The sequence below is a fragment of the Gobius niger genome (genome assembly GCF_951799975.1).
Source record: "Gobius niger genome assembly, chromosome: 2".
NCBI classification, from domain to species: Eukaryota; Metazoa; Chordata; class Actinopteri; order Gobiiformes; family Gobiidae; genus Gobius; species Gobius niger.
Genome location: NC_136853.1, coordinates 42,184,993 through 42,206,043, shown reverse-complemented (window position 1 = coordinate 42,206,043; position 21,051 = coordinate 42,184,993). Strand labels below are relative to the sequence as shown.

The following is a 21,051-nucleotide window of genomic DNA, read 5'->3' as shown; positions in this document are numbered from 1 at the left end:
CTGTCTTTGGGTATTGCGTGTGCTGCTCACAATGTGGACGTTTTCCTTATATAATCTAGTAAATATGTTTGCAAAAGTTTTATCTTACTCTGCATAAAGCATTGAAGTTGCAAACAGCTACAAAAGGTTTTCAAACGCCTTTTAATTGAAGTACTTATTTTACCCTCTATCACACCCAGGCACATTTTTGTGCTTTTGGAGTTTTATTTTTTGTACAATTCCATTTTTTTTTTTACGAGGGGGAACGCCGTGTCGTCAGGTCAAAGGCACTGGTAGGCAACGCAAATTTTAATGATTTTGGCTTCCAGCTTGTAAAAAACCCAAATTCCGAAACTCCTAAGATTAAAATATTACAAGAAATCAATAAAATAATCATTTTATCAGAGAAATGTGGGCCCTCTGAAAACTATAATCATGCACATGGACTTAGTACTTGGTTTGGGCCCCTTTCACTGGAAGGACTGCCTTATGTGGTTGCGTGGCATGGATGCTCTCAGCCTGTGGCACTGCTGAGCTGTTATGGAAGACCAGGATGTTTCAACCAGAGGAATATGACATCTGAAGCCCATGTCCAGGATCCATGTGTGTGGCGGCTTTTGATGCACTGACTCCAGCCTCACTCCGCTCCTTATGAACAGTCCTCTCCAGACTGCAGTCATCCTTGCAGCTTGTGCACTTTTTTCTTCCACACTTTTCCCCTCCACTCTATTAACTTGCTTTGATACAGAACATCCGACTTCTTTTGCTATTTCCCTCCTTGTTCAGGGTGTCAGTGATGGTCTTCCCCATGATTTCTGAGATTTGGAATTTTTACAAGCTGTAAGCCAAACTCATCAGTAAGATATTCACCTTATTCGCCCACGCGAACGTCCGGATCAAAATTATAACAAACCAAAGCTTGACATATGTCGCTTGTCGTGAGTCTATATCACATTAGTTTCACATTTAAGTTGTATTACACAAACACAACTTAAAATGAGCCGAAAGAGCAACTGCATCACGTCAAGAAGTTGTTTGATGAACTCAAGAACTGCTCGTGAACTAACAGGACAATCTTAAGAACACATGTTAATTTTAATTATTGAACATGTCAAAAGTTTTATAAATATTGTGCAAAAGTGTCTAATAAAACCCTGAGGAAGACGTTCTGTTGCAAATTCATGATTCCTTTTAAAAATAAAAAGGAAAGTTTGTATAAATGCATTGGCTTAAGTGTCGCCCTGAGTTGGGGGTTGGTTTCCGAGTTCTTCCATTTGTTGAAGCTGTGCGTTTTCCAAATCCTGAAGCCTCTGGCGCAGCACGGACAGATCAGAGAGCTGCGAGTCCTGAGGAGGGAAGGAGCAGAGAGGGTTGGAAAATAAATAAATAAATAATAGAGAAAAAAGGACAGTTGTAGCGAGCACTAGCTATCATTAGCATTAGCACGATGCTAACATGAAGCACCATGTTAGCATTCTCCGCTATGTATTTATGGAATGTTGAACCACTTTGCTCCTCTCCATGTCTTTGTATCTTTATTTAGTAGAAAACTATATTCATAATTCAGGGTTTGTTAAAGGAATAGGCCACCGTTTTTACATACTGAGATATGTTCTTACCTTAGCTTTGACGAGTTCTTAAGGACCTGTCTGATCTTCCCCCGTGCCTTCAGTCACGTAAACACAGCGCAGACGGCGTTAGCATTTAGCCTCTCCCTCTCTCCACTATAGCTCCAAAACAGGTCAAGATAGAAGCTACCAAGCTCTTCCACGTTTTCCCTATTTAAATATGGTTACGTGAAGTGTTACACTACAAAGTATAATTACACAAAATTAAACAATGTGGATTTTCTAAGCAGATAAAAGGGGGAACTATATTGTAAGGCGTAATAATATCAGGAGTAATTTGGCATCTGCACAGTAAAGTGAAGATTATTGCGCAGTAAAGTAATCTTCACTTTACTGCGCGGATTTCAAACTACTCCTGATATTATTACGCCTTACAATATAGTCCCCCCTTTTATCCGCTTAGAAAATCCACATTGTTTAATTTTGTGTAATTATACTTTGTAGTGGAACACTTCACGTAACCATATTTAAATAGGGAAAACGTGGAAGAGCTTGGTAGCTTCTATCTTGACCTGTTTTGGAGCTATAGTGGAGAGAGGGAGAGGCTAAATGCTAACGCCGTCTGCGCTGTGTTTACGTGACTGAAGGCACGGGGGAAGATCAGACAGGTCCTATAGAACTCGTCAAAGCTAAGGTAATAACATATCTCAGTATGTAAAAACGGTGGCCTATTCCTTTAAAGTCGTTTTTGAATAATATATGACCATATATGGATGATTCCATATCTCTGGAATCGCCCATATATGGTCATGTTTGAAAAGAGTTTAGGTGAAAACATTTTTGAAAAAATCTAAACTTTCTAATTATTCAAAAACTACTTTAACAAATGCTGAATTATGAATATAGTTTTCTACTAAATAAAGATACAAAGACATGGGGAGGAGCAAAGTGGTTCAACAGCCCATAAATTCATAAATAACGGAGAATGCTAACATGATGCTACATGTTAGCATCGGGCTAATACTAACGGTTAGCTAGTGCTAGCTACAATTGCCGTTTTTTCACTTCTACTGAACAATCTGCTGTGAGAAAATATCCATGTGGGCCCGATTTACACCTGACTATATTTATATGTGATAGATAAGCATATTCCACCACAACATGGTTAAAAAGAGAGAACAATTATGTTTCTCTAAAGATTCTATTTCACCCCTCAGCGAGGCCACGCCCCCTTCTATGACGAGATGCCGTCTGTATCTATGGCTTCCTTTTCGCCTTTGATAAATAAATAATACAAATAAAAGTATTTTTCATATGTAAATTAAAAGTTCTCAGATCTTTCCTCATTCAGTAAAATGTACGGAAACTCCTGTTGTCCCCCAAAAAGGGGCGGTAACCTTTTGACGCCACTGATGTGACGTGGACACTACTCCCATTTATATCACCACTTTTTAAAAAATCAAATAGAGTAGAAATAATTCCACCTCGCTCTGATAGAGAAGCTATTGAGTCTTTATTCCAGGTTTTGTTTATATGTGGATAGATCCAGTAATCAAAGGCATAACTACTCACAGTGATGTTGGGCATGGCTCCCTCAGACTTTGGCCCCATGTACTGGTGTCGGGGGGAGGAGGTCATGAACGGGACCCCCATGTTCAACGACCCCTGACCCCCCAGAATCAGTTGCCGAAACTCGTTGTGTCTCCGCTGCAGTTCTTTGAGCTGCCGGCTCAGTCGCGCTCGCTCCTCCGAGTTCGACGCTTGTCTGAACACAGTGAAAGACTGGCTTTTTAACCTACAATTGTTTTCCCACACTATTCCAATGACTGAGACTAACAGGTCTTGAATATTGCTATAGATACAGATGGCATTTCTGGAATCGCCCATATATGGTCATGTTGGAAAACAGTTAAGGGGGAAAACAATTTTGAAAGAATGTATATGTTCTCTAATTATTCAAAAACTACTTTAACAAACGCTGAATTATTGATATAGTTTTCTACTGAATAAAGATACAAAGACATGGAGAAGAGCAAAGTGGTTCAACAGCCCATAAATACATAAAAAACGGAGAATGCTAACTTGATGCTACATGTTAGCATCGGGCTAATGCTAACGGTTAGCTAGCGCTAGCTACAACTGCCGTTTTTTCACTTCTACTGAACAATCTGCTGTGAGAAAATATCCATATTTGCCCGATTTACACCTGACTTTATTTATGTGTGATAAATGAGTTCATATTCCATCAGAAAATGGCTTAAAAGAGTGAAAAATTGTGTTTCTCTAAAGATTCTATTTTCCCCCTCGGTGAAGCCACGCCCCCTTCTATGACGAGATGCCGTCTGTATCTATTTCTTTTTTTCCCGGGTGTATTTTAGGGAACCATTTCAACCTAGTGCACACAACTAACTCTACATATTTCAATCAAATAACAAGAAAAAAACAAAAAAGGGAACCAAATTTACAAAAAGAAAAAAAAAAAAAGGACGACCTCAATGATTGGGAGCTACATTGTGTTTGTGTAACTCAAAATACAATACATCTGAAGCAAAACGCACAATTTCGAAAACACACAGGATCGCAGGTGGGCAAATATTTTGAGCTCCGAAAAAGTAGAGCAGCTGAAAATGGAGTCGAACTTGAGCAAGCCTGTTAGTAAATTAATGTGGAAACACAAAATTCAAACGTGGAAGCACTCACTTTTTAGCAGCCTCAGCCTCCAGCTCCACCTCTGTGATTTTCGCCTCCAAGAGCTGGATCCTGTCCTGCAGTTTCCGCTCTCTATTCTCCGTCAGGGTTTTCCTCTGAAGTAAGAGTACATAAAGTCATAAAAAAAGAGAAAAATAATGGATTAACTAGTTTGTATACTAGCAGCAAATTCAATGTTCCAATTTAGAAACCAATTTCCCGGTTCACTTCCCGTTTTATTCATGCAATTTAATCTCTTAACCCGTGCATTTTCTCCAGTTCAGCTCTACCCAAATCTAAAAGCTTCTCGCCGCCTGTAGAGCTTACAGCCTATAGGCCAGAGTAATGCCTCATTTGAAAGCTAAGACCTACATAACAGATTTTGACCTTTTTGTTGTGTTGTCATCGCATTATTGTCAAATTTTGCTACTTTCTTCATCGCCTTTTTTTGTGTGTTATTGTTGTTTTTTGTGGCTCTTTTCTTGCTTTTCCATCACTTTTTAATCATGTTTTTGTCACTTGTTTTTTTGTCCCTTTTGTTGCTTTTTTCCGAGAAGCTTTTAGATTTGGGAAACTATTGTATTTTAGTTTTGGTAGCATACAAAATCACACTGCTTTTCTTTAATTTAACCCCTTAACTCCCACCTGAACCAAGCACATTTTCTCCAGTTTGGCTTTACCCCAATCCAAAAGCTTCTGGAAAAAAAAGGTGTGAAAATAGCGACAGAACTGAGACGAAAACAATGATGAAGATGTGACAAAAAAGTGAGAAAACTTTGACAAAAAAGTGACCAAAAAAAAAAAGACAAAAATGTAACAAAACAAAAAAAGACAAAAAAATGACAAAAATGTGACCAAAAAATGACCAAAAAAATGACAAAAATGTGACAAAAAAAATGACAAAAAAATTGATTAAAAAAAAAAGACAAAAAAGTTACAAAATGAGTTGAATACCCCACAAAAAAAAGATGGAAAAAAATTTCATGACGTGAGGAAAAAGATCCATTTGGATGAATTTTGTAGATCTTAGCTTTAAATGAGGTATTACACTGGCCTACAGGATTTGGGTAAAGCTGAACTGGAGAAAATGCGGTTCAGGCGGGAGTTTAAAACACATCTTCAAATTTAGGTGCACTTTTACATCTCAGTCAAAGATTTTTTATAATAACATTAGAAAATATACATTCGCATAACTTGCAATACTAGGTTTTTTTTTCTAATCACTCGTGTGCCAGTGATGAAAATAATAATCGCACCTTCTTCTGAGCGTTGGCTGCCCTCTGGAGCTTGTCTTTGAGCTGGGAGTATTTCTGCTGCAGCTCGGCCTCTCGCTCCTGCAGCTTGTGCTTCTCCTCCAGCCACTCCACACGCCGCTCCTCCAGTGTCCTGCTCAACGACAACATTAAAATTCAATACTGGCACGAGCAAAGACACTTATGACATGCTCTTGTACTAGGGCTGATATTAATCCCAATCAAAACCATTTTTTCCCTAATTGGTTATTTTAAAGAAGGGGTATTATGCTTTATTCAATCACAAAGCACCAGTCTATAGCACACTACAATGATGACGAAACCTTCTGTTGGTCTGTAAATGCATTAAATTAGAAAAACTGCCTTGTATAAAATTGCTCTCTCAAAATGGCTGTAGTGAATGTCTTGAAATAGGCCTCTGTCTCTTTAAGAACCTCTGACCCTTTCCGACACGCCCCCTCCACACGCTGTCTGTGGCATCAGTGGGGAGGGGGTTCTGCTGAGGAGCAGTGGTTGGTTACTCGGCTGGTGACGAAAGCTCGGAGGCATCTCCAGGAGGTGGGGGCGTTCCTAGGAGGACTCAGGCAAACCTGTCCCTAAAATGGCCGCCATCAGAGTTTTTACAGATTACTCAAAAATACGTGAATGTGCCAAGGCAACACTTCAGGCATGTTTTTATGAGGGAATGACATAATAACATGATGTAAAGCTTGAAAAAGTCGATTTTGCATAATACCCCCCCTTTAATGAATTAATAACTGCTTTCGCCATGACATCTGCAGCCAGAAAACAATACTCAGTCTCTATGGGGTCGAATTGTGCATAAAATCTTTAAAGCAGTACTAAGTAATGTGTTTTCCTTAAAAAATCTTTTCTGTAGTCCCTTCTGGGGGCAATACAAGTGTTAACAGGATGATTGGGGGCTATTTCATCTCCCCCTGATGTGTCTGGTCAGAAAACTACAATTGCAACTTTGCCGGCACCGGGTCGGAGCCACCAATACACACTAATGGAAGCACGAAGAAGAAGCTAACAGGCTAACAGGAAAAGCTAGCTGTGTAAACAGTATTTACAGCCAAGTTTGAGTGAAAAAAATGATCTCTTGTCGCTCTGTCGCCGCTTTATTGTCACATTTTTGTCGTTTTTTGTTGTTATGTTTTGGTCACTTTTTCATCGTATTTTTGTCACATTTTTGTTGCTCTTACGTGGCTTTCTTGTCAATAATTTGTCTCTTTAGTCGTTGTTTTGACACTTTTTTGTTGGTGTGTTGTTGCTTTTCTGTGTTTTTGTTATGTTCTTGTTTTCTGAATCGCTTTTTTTCAATTTTTTTGTTGCTTTTTTGTCACTTTTTGTCACTTTTGTGCTCGGTTCATGTGGGGGTCAAGAGTTCAGATAAAGGCAGAGGCAAGAAAGGATGTGGCCCGAGGTGCTTCCAGGTCAGCTGTGGCCAAAACAAACACATCCCCTGAGCGTCTGAACAGACGTCATGTTTGCGCTGCAGCTGTGAAGATGGAGCTCGTTTTAACCTACTCTGGACACACCTGTTCTTCATCCTACCTCACGATAATGTCACGGAGAAAAAGAAGCGCGTTTGGCTCCGTGGACAGGACTAAAGTATGTGCGGAGAGAGGGGGCGGAGTTAACTGAATCGAAGCGTTGTGTCTTCCGGGTTTGAAAAATACCTCCAGAAAACACTCATATTTATCACAAAAATGAGTGCTCAATAGCGGTAGAGGTACAATCATTCATATAAATGCCTATACTTAACTTTGGAATGGCTAAAATAGCATGATACAGATCCTTTAAGCTCATGCATGACGGCAATTCGGACCGAAGTGACACCTTTTTGAGTGAGTGCAGGATTTTAGAGGCAGTTGTGGTGAACAGGTCTGGGCTCATTCTACACATTAGGACATGGCTTGAACATGTAGGGGGAGAAAAATACTTAATTTTAACATTTTTAAACTCCCTATAGTCCCTTTAATGTCTGTTCGGGCAGCACCTTTCAGACTGGTGCTGGCTCCTCTCGGTCTCAGCTTGTGCCGCCCTCTGCTCCGCCCGGGATTTCTCCAGCGCATCCCGGAGTCTCTGGTTGGTCTCCGTCAGGTCGCTCTCACTGTGGGACAAAGTGCCCAGCCGCAGATTCAGCTCCTCATTTTGCTGCAAAGACAAGATTCAAAATACCCATCTCGTTATAAGAAACAATAAGTAAATGTGCGTGTTAAAACAATACAATGTTATAGACTGGGGGTTTTGCCACAGACCCGCTTTAGTTCATCGACCTCTGCTTTCTGTCGCTCCAGTTCATCCAGCTGTGAACTTTGCTGATGAAGTTTGGTCCTGAAGACAAAAAATAACAACACAGTTAATAATAAGACATAGGAATAATTATTATCTTCATTATTCTTCACGATAGTGTAAGTGATACTACTCGATGGATTACCTGAGGTTTTGCAGCTCTTTTCTGGTCGACTCCTCCCCCTGTTGGGCGCTCCGTATCCGCTCTTCCCACTCTTCTGTTTGAGCCATCGCTGCGGCGTCGTGTAGCGCCCTCTGTTGCTCCAATGTGGCAAGACGACTCTCCAGATCCAGCCTGTGACAGTCAAAAACACAAGAGCACAAATGATGACATGCTCGGCTTCAGTTTAGTTTCAGACAACAACATCACATATGGTTTTGCTAGATCGATTTCAAACATGTTATAAAGCTGTTCCATCCATCCATCCATCCATCCATCCATTTTCTTCCGCTTTATCCGGGGCCGGGTCGTGGGGGCAGCAGTCTCAGCAGAGATGCCCAGACTTCCCGATCCACACACACCTCCTCCAGCTGTTCTGTATAAAGCTGTTCCCTCAAGCATAACATATTGGAGTTACTTCCGTCAAGCATGTTTCACTACCGCTGCACATTGGACAACCAGGCAATATCCTTCTCAATGATCCTGAGTGTTCCTCTGTGTTTTAAAGCCCCCTCCACACACCTGTGCGGTACATGATCATTTAAGGGCTAAAATCCATCCTGTTAAAAGGAGGGGTATTATGCAAAATCAACTTTTTTATGATACAATGCTCAAAATCAGTACAACCCACTCGCGGATCTTTGAGTAATTATAATACATAGATATATATACAATCTTGGCATCATCTCCAGTGGCTATTCTTCACCCTGCGGCGGCAGCACAGACAAACACAGAAAGGCTGTCCTTACAGTTAAAAGTTAAAATAATACCCATAGTTCCCTACAGCCACACTTTCTCTCTCTCTTTTTTTTTTTTTTGAAACAACTGTGAAATGGAGGAGGTGGAGTGTTAGGGGCTTACAAGTGAAACGACTAGATATTTATTTATAGCCATTTTAGACCAATATAACATTTTCTATAGTTCTATAGGACCTGTCTGGTCTTCCCCCGTGCCTTCAATCACGTAAACACAGCACAGACGGCGTTAGCATTTAGCCTCTCCTGCTCTCCACTATAGCTCCAAAACAGGTCAAGATAGAAGCTACCGAGCTCTTCCACGTTTTCTCTATTTAAATATGGTTACGTGAAGTGTTCCACTACAAAGTATAATACACAAAATTAAACAATGTAGATTTTCTAAGCGGATAAAAGGGGGAACTATATTGTAAGGCGTAATAATACCAGGAGTAGGGATGCACCGATACCGATACCAGTATCGGGTATCGGGCCGATACCACATGCTTGTACTCATTCATGAGGTCCCGATACCAGAAACCTATACCATTTGACGTGCGGCCAGCGCACCTACGAGGCACCTCTCAGCTGAAGAGAGAAGAAGCAACAAACTGGAGAATTGTTTAGTGTAAATACAATAATTCACATAGAGCTGACTTTATTACAGACTGCGCTCTCTAAACCAGAGTCTGAGCTGGATTTAACCAGAGCTTAATGTTGTTAGTGCTGCAGCGTCTGCAGTGTTTACAACATACAGGCTAACGTTGCTAACTCGCGGCTAGCAGTTTGGGCCATTCTGACGCCATTTTATGCCCAGGGGTTTATTAATCTGAAAAACTAACCCAGCGACTAAAACGTCCTCAGAAAATCCAAATTAAAGAGATACAGCATGTTTATATTGAGCGAAAATGAGCTGCAGCAGAACAATGAAAACACTGTAGCTACTTGCTAAGATGCTACAAACACATGAGAAAATCTACAAGAGCTGAAGTAAAGACGAAAAGAGACCATTTAAGTAACATCTCAATACTATTGTTAAACTAGAAATGCAATGGCTGCGCCATTGCGATTGACTGCGGAATTGCGGGAAGCGAATGCAGAAATTTCCTAAACTGTTCAAATTGCATAAATTGCTTAATTTGCATAAACTGGTAAAATGCATAAAATGTCATGTTGCATAAACTGTATAAACTGCATAAAGTGGTAAAATGCATGAATGGGTTAATTTGCATAAATTATGTAAATTGCATAAACTCTTTAAAATTCATAAATCCTAAATGGCATAAACTCTTAAGTTGAATAAACGCTTTAAAATGCATTAACTGGTTAAATCCCATAAAGTGGTTACTTTGCATAAATTATTAATATTGCATAAACTTTTATATTCCATAAACTGGTCAAACTGTTGAAATGGCCTCAGTGCTTGATTGGCAGAAGCTGCACAAATGGTTGAAAGTCCTGGACTCTCCCGATTGGCTGGATTCCCCCCATACACACTAATGCAAAAATTTCAAACCCCCGTATAAAAAAACTGGAAAACTGCAGAAGGCCAATTTTTTCTCAAAACCCACAAGTTGCAGAAGTTGAATATGCACAAAGTGCAGAAATTGCATAAAATGCAGAAAAAAGTGCAGAAAAGCATGGATTTGCGGCAGCCCCATTATAAGTCAATGGGAAAAATCTCTGACATTTTGGCCGATTGCGGAAAAACCGTAAGTTGCAGAAGTCCCAAAAGTAATAGCACCCTTCTCCTCAACATGCGGAACGTTTTGATGCATAACTTGCATAAATTGCACAAAGCATGAAGGTGCTGAAAGCTCTAGAAAATCGGGAAAAAGATGGAAGAGGAATAATAATAAAGAACATGAAAACCAATAATTGACTGCGGAAGAATTCCGCAGTCAATCAATAACAATACATAAATGAATAAAGCACAGGCATTGGGAGGTTTTGGACATGGGCTTTTCTGTCTATGATGGACAGAGACATAAAAATAAAAAATGATATTGAATGAAAACAAAAATAAATAATAAATGGCATCGGCACAAATCTAATATAACTGCTCTTAAATGTGTCGCCTACTTTACTTAAGGAAATGTAAATTGTAAATTTACTAACTACAAAACAATCTGCTGTGAAAAAAGTAAGAATGTTGAAGAAAATGCCTTGTACTCGTATCAGTATTCGGTATCGGCGAGTACTTAAATTCAAGAACTCGTACTCGTATCGGTTTTAGAAAAAGTGGTATCGGTGCATCCCTAGCCAGGAGTAGTTCGAAATCCGCGCAGTAATCTTCACTTCACTGCGCAGTAATCTTCACTTTATTGTGCGGATGCCAAACTACTCCTGGTATTATTACGCCTTACAATATTAGCTTAGAAAAATCCACATTGTTTAATTTTGTGTAATTATACTTTGTAGTGTAACACTTCACGTAACAATATTTAAATAGGGAAAACGTGGAAGAGCTTGGTAGCTTCTATCTTGACCTGTTTTGGAGCTATAGAGGAGAGAGGGAGAGGCTAAATGCTAATAGGCGCATTGAGTTGCCTTGTGTACGAAATGCACGGTATAAATAAAGTTGCCTTGCCTAACGCCGTCTGCGCTGTGTTTACGTGATTGAAGACACGGGGGAAGACCAGACAGGTCCTATAGAACTCGTCGAAGCTAAGGTAAGAACATATCTCAGTATGTAAAAACGGTGGCCTATTCCTTTAAAAGCTAAAGGTTCCGATCTTGTGTGTCTAAATGCAGACTATAGCGTAACATTTTGCACTTTGTAGGAGCGCACTTTCAGATCTAGCCAGCCCAGAGTAGACTTGGCGCATTTAAGTGGGAAGCACGTGGGTGAAGAAACAGGCGGTGCCAGGCACAACAGCCCTACTCCTCCAACCAGACTCTGCGGATAGTGCGAAGGGTTGTGGAGGAACGGAGGATGAACATGTGCATTTGTTTTGGTCACGATTACGGCCGCCGATCCGCGCCACAGTGGGACCAGCACAAGCTATCTCTTTCTCTCTCCAGACATGAACACTGTTCAGCTCACGATGGGGCCAACAGAGTTCCCAGCTTGACCCGTGAGAGCCCACAATGCCCAATGCGGACATGAATGTGAGGCTCACACCAGAGCATCGCTTCCAGTCCTGCTCGCAATAAACCACGCCCCAGTCGACCTCTTCTCTCCTTATAAACGCCCTCTCGCAAGCAGGGCAGGCACAAAGTGCAAAAGCAGCACCACTCAGACAACAGCCATCGGGTTAGACTTTGTACCAGTTTGCAGCAGGCACAAGATCTGGCCCATAGTTTAGTAGTTTAGTCTCATTTAAAGAGATTCACTCCAGCCCTAAGCCACCTATAGTTGTGTTTTGTATTATTACTTTTAACAATTTACCCACACATACATCATTTAAAGTCATAAAATGTTAAATAGCAGAGAAGTTGAAAGACAAAAAGAGCCTTGTTGTTTCTTACTTGTCCTCGTGTAGAACAGCTGTTTTTCTGAACTCCTCCTCTCGGGCCGCCTGGACCCTCCTCACAGTCTCTCGCTCCTTCTCCACTAAAGCCTCCTTATGTCGCTCCACTGCAGCTTTCAGCACCTCCACGTCTGACTGCAAACCTGAATCACGGCATAAAAAAGATAAACATAAAAGCACTCGGGTTTAATCAGATCTAGGTTTTGTTTATTGGTACCATCGATCTGGGCCTGAAGTGCCTCTCTGTCCCGCTCCACCTCTGCCTTGGACCGAGCACATTCGAGTTTGACTGTGGCCAGCTCCAGCTTGTGCGAGTGCTTCATACTATCAATCTGAAAACGGCAAACAGACCAATATTCTCACGCACTTTCTATTCCTTTATAAAATGTACACTGAGGTCGTACCTGGCAGTTGAGGGAGTTCACCTCCCGCTCGGCTTTGTGGAGTTTTGCTGTGAGCTCCGTGTTCTGTTCATGAGTTGCCTTCAGTTCGGCCTCCATCCGCTCCAGCTGCAGACGCAACGACTGACGCTCCGCCTGAGCACCAAGGGAGAAAATATCACTGTCAACTTTCTACTTATGGCTGATGAGTTTTGCTATGTCGAACAGCCCAATGAGCAGGAAACATGGGTCGTCCAACAATCCTGTTACACTTGCACTTGTTTGATCATTTCAGCTTTATAGGTTTGTATGTTTACTAACCTCTTTACCGAGTGCATTTCCCCCAGTTTGGCTATACCCAAATCTAAAAGCTTCTTGGGAAAAAAGCATCAAAATAGCAATAAAAATGAGGCGCAAATGAGGATGAAAACGCAGCAAAACAGGCATGAAAAAGGCAACAAAAGACCTACAAAAACAGGGAAAAAGACCAAAACACGACAAAACCCCCCCAAAAAAGAGATAAACACAAGACAAAAAAATTGACAAAAACGCAGCAAAAAACCTACAAAAACACATCAAAAAGTGTGAAAAAGGCAAAAACACAACCATAAAGGAACAAAAACACACAAAAACTGAAGTAATAATTTTAACATTTCTATGTTCAAATTATATTATAATGAATAAGTATGCCAGTGTGTTCAGTTATGAGTATGACGTATATTCTTACTACACTACGTGGAGGTATTTGTAACCTATAGGACAAGGAATGTATTTTTCTATCTTAAGGCCTCACATATATCGCTGTCCTGTCACCGTGACAGTGACTGATATGGGGCCTCACAGGCAGACGGTCCGTCTCAACTAGCCTCACCGAGAAAAACAACATTTACTTAGAATTTAGGTCCAGCCTATCGTATTTAAAGGAATAGGCCACCGTTTTTACATACTGAGATATGTTCTTACCTAACCTTAGACATGTTAATATATACCCGTCTGGTCTTTGTCCGTGCGCTCTGTCACGCAAACGGAGCACATACGCAGCCTCTCCCACATGTCACATAGCTCCAAAAAAGCTCACGATAGAAGCTACCAAGCTCTTCCACGTGTTGTCTATTTAAATAAAGTTACGTGAAGTGTTTTCATGCGAAGTATATTCACACAGAAATGTAGCATGTCGATTTTATAAGCAGATAAAAAGGGGTACTATACTGTGAGGCGTAATGATACGAGGAGCAAAACGTCCGCGCAGTAACTCCTAAAGACTTCCCCGCTCACTTCCGTCAATAGAAGCTGCGTGACTTGTACAGAGCCTTTTACAACAAGCAGAAAATATATTTTGGGAAAGTGCTCGCGCATTCCTACCTCATGGTCGAGGTCCTGAGTCCTGTGTCGTCGTCCGGGGTGAGTTGGAAATCTGTGAAGCATTACTACACTATATACTTTCTGCTTGTTATCACAGCCCGGCGCGATGCACGTAAAAGGCATTGTTCACAAGTTATGGACGCTTCTTCAACTGTTCTCTGCTAGCTCTCTACAAGTCACGCAGCTTCTATTGACGGAAGTGAGCGGGGGAAGTCTTTAGGAGTTACTACGCTGTGCTCCTCGTATCATTACGCCTCACAATATAGTACCCCTTTTTATCTGCTTATAAAATCGACATGTTACATTTCTGTGTAAATATACTTTGCATGAAAGCACTTCACGTAACTTTATTTAAATAGGGAACACGTGGAAGAGCTTGGTAGCTTCTATCGTGAGCTTTTTTGGAGCTATATGACATGTGGGAGAGGCTGCGTATGTGCTCCGTTTGCGTGACAGAGCGCACGGACAAAGACCAGACGGGGATATATCAACACGTCTAAGGTTAGGTAAGAACATATCTCAGTATGTAAAAACGGTGGCCTATTCCTTTAAGGATACGCCCTGTACATACCTCATTTACATACTAGGATAAAAAACCCATGTCTATCGTTGTTCGTTGTGAACATGTCCAATACTCTTCACCCAGTAAACATTCTCCACGTTAATGGTCTTGAGTCGTTCTTCACACCAATGATTTCACTTGCCTACCCCTGCTATAGGCTGTAAACTCTCCAGTCGAGAAGCTTTTTGATTTGGGTAAAACAGAACATCAAATTCTGTGAAACGTACACTATTTTACACGATATATAAAAAATGTATTTCTTTTTGGGTCACGGCTTGCCATCCCAGGATTATGGTGGGCCCTTGACAGCATCATAGTTGAGAAGCACCTGTCTAATCCATCCAGTCTCACTCTCACCTCTAACGACTTGGCAGCAGCCTGTGCCTCTGATATCTGCCTGATCTGTATGCGCTGCACGTTTTCAGCCTGTTGCCCCGAGTTCTCCTTCTGCGCTCGGAGCTCCGTGACCTCGGCCTCCAGCCCCTTCAGCCGCGTGAAGAGCTGGGCCTTCTCCCTGAGCAGAGCCTCCACGCGCTTCCCGTCACAGAGGGGGTCCGAGCCCTGGTACTGCGCCACCAGCTCCTCCCTGTCCTTCTCCAGGCGAGAGATCTGAGGAGATTCACAGCACTCATTAAATGCAAGCATCGTCACGTTTATCATACTTTACTAAAAATACACCGTTCAACCCCACCTCTGCCTCGTACACAATCCTCCTCTCCTCCAGGGTCCTGAGGTGCTCCTCGCGCTGATGGTCGAACTGGGATTTGAGGAGCGTGAGTTCGTAGCGCAGCTTGTTGTACTCGGACCTGTATCTCTCCGCCTCCTTCAGACAGAAGCATGAAGTGTAAGGAAGGGGTCCACAAAATACTGGGCCCTTGACAACTTATTTACCGTATTTTCCAGACTATAAGTTGCTCAGGAGTATAAGACGCACTAGATAAAAAATGTATAATGAAGAAGAAAACAACATAATATGTAAGTGGCGCCGGAGTATAAGTTGCACCAGCCTTGGCAACAACCTGGGCATGGAGGCGTAACTGTAACGTTGACAAGCCTCTCCCGGCAGCACGTTGCTCAAGCTCCCATTCGCGAACTTGTTCTTCAAGCTGTGGCTTTTTAGCTTTAAGCTTGCGGTTACCTTTTTTTTGTTTTCTTAGTTTGCAGTAAGAGTGACCTCCAAACTTTCTTTCTGCTGCTCGATTACTATTACTATAGCGCCCACTAACGGCTGTCAGTGTGAAAATAACAAACATATAAAATAATACATTTTAATATGCAAGTCGCACCTGAGTAAAAGCCAAACTATGAAAATAAGTGTGATTTATAGCAGTGTTAATTTCGTCGACTAAAATATTTAGTCTTAATTTTAGTCAAAGTGATATTTTTGACGACTAAAATTGGACTAAAACTAAATTAAAAGTTTTTCGTGAGACTAAAACTATGACTAAAATGTCCAGATATTTTAGTCGACTAAAATAAGACTAAATAAAAATGAAAAGGAGAGACTAAAATCATCCAAACTTCTTTTGTCAGTCTGAAAGAGCCTCAGATAATGTCAATTCTCTGCCAAAGGATCAGCTCTGAGCTTTGTTCATGTGGAGCAGCTCCATGAAGCAGAGGACCTTGATTAAATATGATTATAATGAATATTATAAATACAAAGTCGACTAAATTGACATGCAATTTTAGTCGACGAAAACTAGACTAAAATTGAAAAGATTTTTTCGACTAAATCTCGATTAAAAATAAATTACATTTTAGTCAAAAGACTAAGACTAAAACTAAATTAAAATATGTTGTCAAAACTAACACTGATTTATAGTCCGGAAAATACGGTATTCAGTCGCCGTCTATGAGTAAGTGTGAAAAAAAACTGAAATATGAGTAAATAACACTAAATAACTCTCACACATAGTTTTTAGTGGTGTCTGATATGCTGAAAATTCTCGTTTTCTACATAATATTCCTCTGCTGTTTTTCTGTGCTTTCTTGCTGCTACAATGCGGTTTCCCCAATCCCCAGTATGGCACAAATAAAGGTTTTCTCATATTGCAAGTGTAATTTGACCTCTTCCAGTTTGTTGAAGCGTTCTCTGATGGGACCCTCCATCTCCTGCTGCACCTGAGCTCGGAGCAGCTCCAGACGCTGAGGGGTCATGATCTAAAAAAGAAAATGGCATTGGGACAATCAGTTTTATACTGATTTAAGAAGCTACATTGTGTAAAAAAAAAGAAACTGCACCTGTAGCTTCAGGTCCTCCAGCTCCCTGGTCTTGTCCAGAAGCTCTCCCCTGAGCTCGGCCAAGAGCAGCTGCTGCCTCTCCTGTTGGGTCTGTCTGTCACTCAACAATCTCCTCAGTTCATTTTGCGCTCTGGTGAATTCATCCTGGAGACTGAAAAAAAAAAAAGCACATTCATATAGTACTTCTAGGCAAAGACAGTTCACAAAAGAACTACAACAAGCTGCCAACTTAATCTAAATGTCCGACTTCTTTTACTGCCCAATATGAAGTTCCCATGTAAACTAAACTTTACACATTGAGTGCCAAAAACGAAAAAAAGTTGTGTTTTTGGGTTTTTATTATGAAACTAGACACTCTACACCCTATGTGTGGTTGTGGGAGCTCTGTGATGAACAGAACTGAAATTAATGAAGATCAACAACATGTGAAAAGTCACGATCTGGACATTTCATCAGGGCATTTAATCACAACACGGCAGAAATGAACATGCCCCTCGTTCATCGCGTGTTTTCAATGCCGCGCCCAGCGGTCCTGCAGCAGCGCAGTGCTCAGAGAGAGAGGAGGAAGTGAACAGCACACAGAACAACGATCTCCACACCTTATCAGAAGACCAATGAGGACAACAAGCCGACAGTTTTGTGTGATCTAAAAATAAATCTTGTGTCAGAAGCGAGCACAGTTTACCGCGGGTCACCACCGCATCCTCGGCTCACAACGTATTTTTCTCTCTTCTTTCAGCTCCATGTTCCCTTAAAACAACGTGAAACTCACGGCCAGACATTCTCAATAGTCAATGTTCTTTTCTTAAGCCCCCGTTTTCAGCCAGAGCCCGGTGAAATGAGGCAGACAGTTGTGTTTCATAAAACACGCAATATCTCTGATTCTAGGAAAAAAAAACGATTTTGATCAAAACTCTCTCAGAAATCGTGGCACGTAGAATTAAACCATTTCCACCTACGGAGAGCTTAGAATCTCTTCTTTCAAACAGGCGATACCATGTGTCCATAGCTATAACAAAGAATACGCTGTGGTGCTACAAATATAGTGAAAAATGGTCTGGATTGTTGGCACTCTACAGCTAAATCCTCAAAACTGCACAGCACTCAATGTGTTAAACAAGACAGCTTTCGAAGGGCTCCACATGGAACCATTATAAAACACTACAGAGTCAACAGTACAGTATGTTTTATTCCCCTCATTTAATTCTAAAGTCTAGTCTTTATTTGGTACTTATGTTTGGTGAAGATGTTAAATAGTGTGAGATTTTATTTTATTCCAAATTTATATAATAAGAATTTTGCCTCGTTGTTTACCATTTTCTATTATTGTTAACCGTTTGTGGAAAAAATGCAATTTCCACAAAGTGTGACTAATAGATTATATATATATATAGATCTCATAATTTTATCTAACATATAAAAGCAAAATCAAACAAACTGTGATAATATAAAAAAGGTTAAATGGAACAAAACAAAAAAGTACTATTCGGTTGCATTTCATTCATTCAATCATGTACGTCACCTTGTGTGCTCAGCCTTCAGTGTCTGGTAGTTCGTCCGGTGGTTTTCACTCTTCATCCTTTCATCGATCAGCATCTTCTGCAGCTCCATCTCTGCTCCCCCCAAACTGGCAGACAGCCCGAGCATCGCCGCCGACCTCCCAATACCCGCCTCCATATTCGAGGGAAGAGGAACGGACTGGCCAAGAGCAGAGGTGGTCATTCCCCCTATGGATAAGGCAAAATGTCAAAACAACATGCAGCTCTGTGTCCTGAACGCACTGGTTTATCCGTCAGGTTGCACATTGTCTCTAAATGGGACTGTCAAGCTTTGTTTAAGTTGTTACCATGGTGGTCTAAAGAAGCCACGAGCCACTTAGAAATCAGTTTATTCATTTACATAGGTGAATGGGTCTCAAGTGATTAGCTCTCATCTCCAGGCTCCTTCTGTTGTGGATACCGAGATCAAGTATGTAAGTAGTGATTGCTGCTTACGCTCTTAACCTCCCGCCTGACCTGAGCACATTTTCTCCAGTTCAGCTTTACCCAAATCCAAAAGCTTATCGACAGGAGTTTACAGCCAGTAAGTAAGTGAGAAAGGCCTCATTTTAAAGCTAAGCCCTACAAAACTGATCACGGCTTTTTTGTTGCCACTTTTTTGACAATTTCTGTCACATTTTTGTCTTGTTTTTTTTGCCATTTTTTGTTGCTTTTCTTCCCTGTTTTTGTCACTTTGTAATTGTGTTATTTTTGCTTTTTCCATCACTTTTTAGTCGTGTTTTTTATTTTATTTTCATCCTCGTTTTAACAAACTGTGATAATCAAAAAAGGTTAAATGGAACAAAACAAAAAAGTTGTTTTTTTTTTCTCATTTTTTGTTGCTTTCTTCATTGCTTTTCTTCCCTGCTTTTTGTCACTTTGTAATTGTGTTATTTTTGCTTTTTTTTTTCCCATCACTTTTTAGTCGTGTTTTGTTGACATTTTTTTGTATTTTCATCCTCGTTTTTGTCCGGGTTTTTTTTGTTGCTTTTTTTGTCCGGTTTTCGTCCTGTTTTTGTCACTTTTTAATTGTGTTTTTCCTGATTTTTTGTTGTTGTATTTTCATCCTTGTTTTCGTTGCTGTTTTGGCGCTCTGTTGGTCAGGTTTTTGTCACTTTTTAGTCGTGTTCTGGTTCAGAAAATTCTGTTGAACATTTTCAGCAAAACTCAAGACCCAGACCAACGCCAGACCGGGTTGCCATAGTTACCGGAACCACAAATCGTCTTGTTTAAACGTTTTTGTTTTTTTGCATTTCTGGCACGTTATGGTTGCTCTTTTGTGTTGCATTTTCATCCTCGTTTTTGTTTTGACGCTTTTTTTTTTTTTTTTCAAAAAGTTTTTAGATTTGGGTAATGCCAAACTGGAGGAAAAAGCGCTCGGTTCCGGTGGAGGTTAAACGCTTGAATACAAAGAATGAATACATCACAGAAGAATGAGAATCAAGACATTAACTTAGCTGCAGGAAAGCAACTTAATATACAATTCATATTCATAGAGAGCTTAGTGTAGATAATATTGTTTGATACTGGATGATACAATATTATAATCGACATGACATGTTTTTAAATGTCGCGCGAGCCGTGTGGACGCCCATTTTTAATACATCAATGACCTAACACTACGACTTATAAAGATAATGCGCAGGAATAAGATCTTATCAAAAGTATTTTATGGCAGTGTTGACAGAAGCAACAAATGAAAAGGCAGGCACATAATAAAATAGAATAGCGGATATTATAGCAACAGATCCGTTTTTATTTCCAACAGACTTTTCCATAAACAACTGCTAGCACGTTCGTATTAGCAATAGCAGCCACTGGAAACAAAGGTTTACGCGCAGCGTGTGTATTACTACTCAACTTTACATTAACTTACCTCTTTCTTGTCTTGGGGCGCTCTCTATTGACCTTCTGCCAGGCAAAGTTAGCCGAGTGTTAGCGAACTAGCTCATCTGGCGACTACAAACCGGTGCATGACGGGAAACGCGTTTAAAACCAAAGATCGTTTGTTGAAGCGGTGAGCTTCTCGCTCTGAACTTTTCACTTTGGACGCCCTCTGCTGATTCAAATGTGCAATTACAGTGTGACGTCAAGAGATCCATCTTTTATTTTGAAAAAAACTATACGAAATATGTTGGCAAATTTCAAAATAAATGTGTATATTGCAAAGATATTTGATTGAGAATTTGATTTAAAGGCAAACTGCGTAACATTTTGGACTATTGCCAGCAATGAAATCCCAATATGCTGCAAAATGACCAGTCAGACACAGAAAATGCAGTTTTTGGAGAATGGACATGGATGAGGACCTAACCTTTTAAACCTCATATTTGGCTGCTTGTTGTAGCCAACATTTCCATGGAGACAAGCTGCTCCCAGTAAAGTTGCAGCCAGGTCTGAGGAGAGGTGAGCCGCTCACAGCAAAAACAAATGTTTGTTGGCTCTTTTTTTTATATTTTATAGATTTCAACAATACAAATATTTGTTATAAAATAAATACTATTCTATTTTCGGTGAAATGTTATACGGTGTGGCTTAAAATAAAGCAAAATAGCTCCCAGTCGCTATCAGAACAAACACAAATTTGACTTTCAACGGTGGATTTTCCATCTTTTGCCAGTACAAACTTCAAACTATGGATTTTCTTTCTCTTGAATGGTTAAAAGTCCTCAAAATGGCTGAAAGTTGTCCAATCGTAACCCAAATAGTAGGGGAAAGAAAAGGTTGTCCAGAGAAACTTACTGTTATTATGAGCATTACTTGTTAGCAGTATATGAATAAATCAATAAAGTTATTAGCAAATTTTAAGTGTGTG

At 40.5% G+C, this 21,051-nt stretch overlaps 1 protein-coding gene across 1 annotated transcript; it reads right to left on the bottom strand.

The window, feature by feature from the left end:
• Nucleotides 1–1,177: 1,177 nt before the first annotated feature.
• Nucleotides 1,178–20,230, bottom strand: cep83 (centrosomal protein 83). Its single transcript, XM_079552431.1, has 16 exons — nucleotides 20,113–20,230; nucleotides 18,221–18,425; nucleotides 16,699–16,849; nucleotides 16,525–16,617; nucleotides 15,149–15,280; nucleotides 14,815–15,066; nucleotides 12,558–12,689; nucleotides 12,371–12,485; nucleotides 12,152–12,296; nucleotides 7,932–8,081; nucleotides 7,753–7,828; nucleotides 7,491–7,648; nucleotides 5,492–5,621; nucleotides 4,248–4,351; nucleotides 3,120–3,312; nucleotides 1,178–1,325 (listed from the first exon to the last, which is right to left on the bottom strand). The coding sequence occupies exons 2-16, from the start codon at nucleotides 18,418–18,420 to the stop codon at nucleotides 1,209–1,211; spliced, it is 2,148 nt and encodes a 715-aa protein (XP_079408557.1). The 5' UTR covers nucleotides 18,421–18,425; nucleotides 20,113–20,230; the 3' UTR covers nucleotides 1,178–1,208.
• Nucleotides 20,231–21,051: the final 821 nt, after the last annotated feature.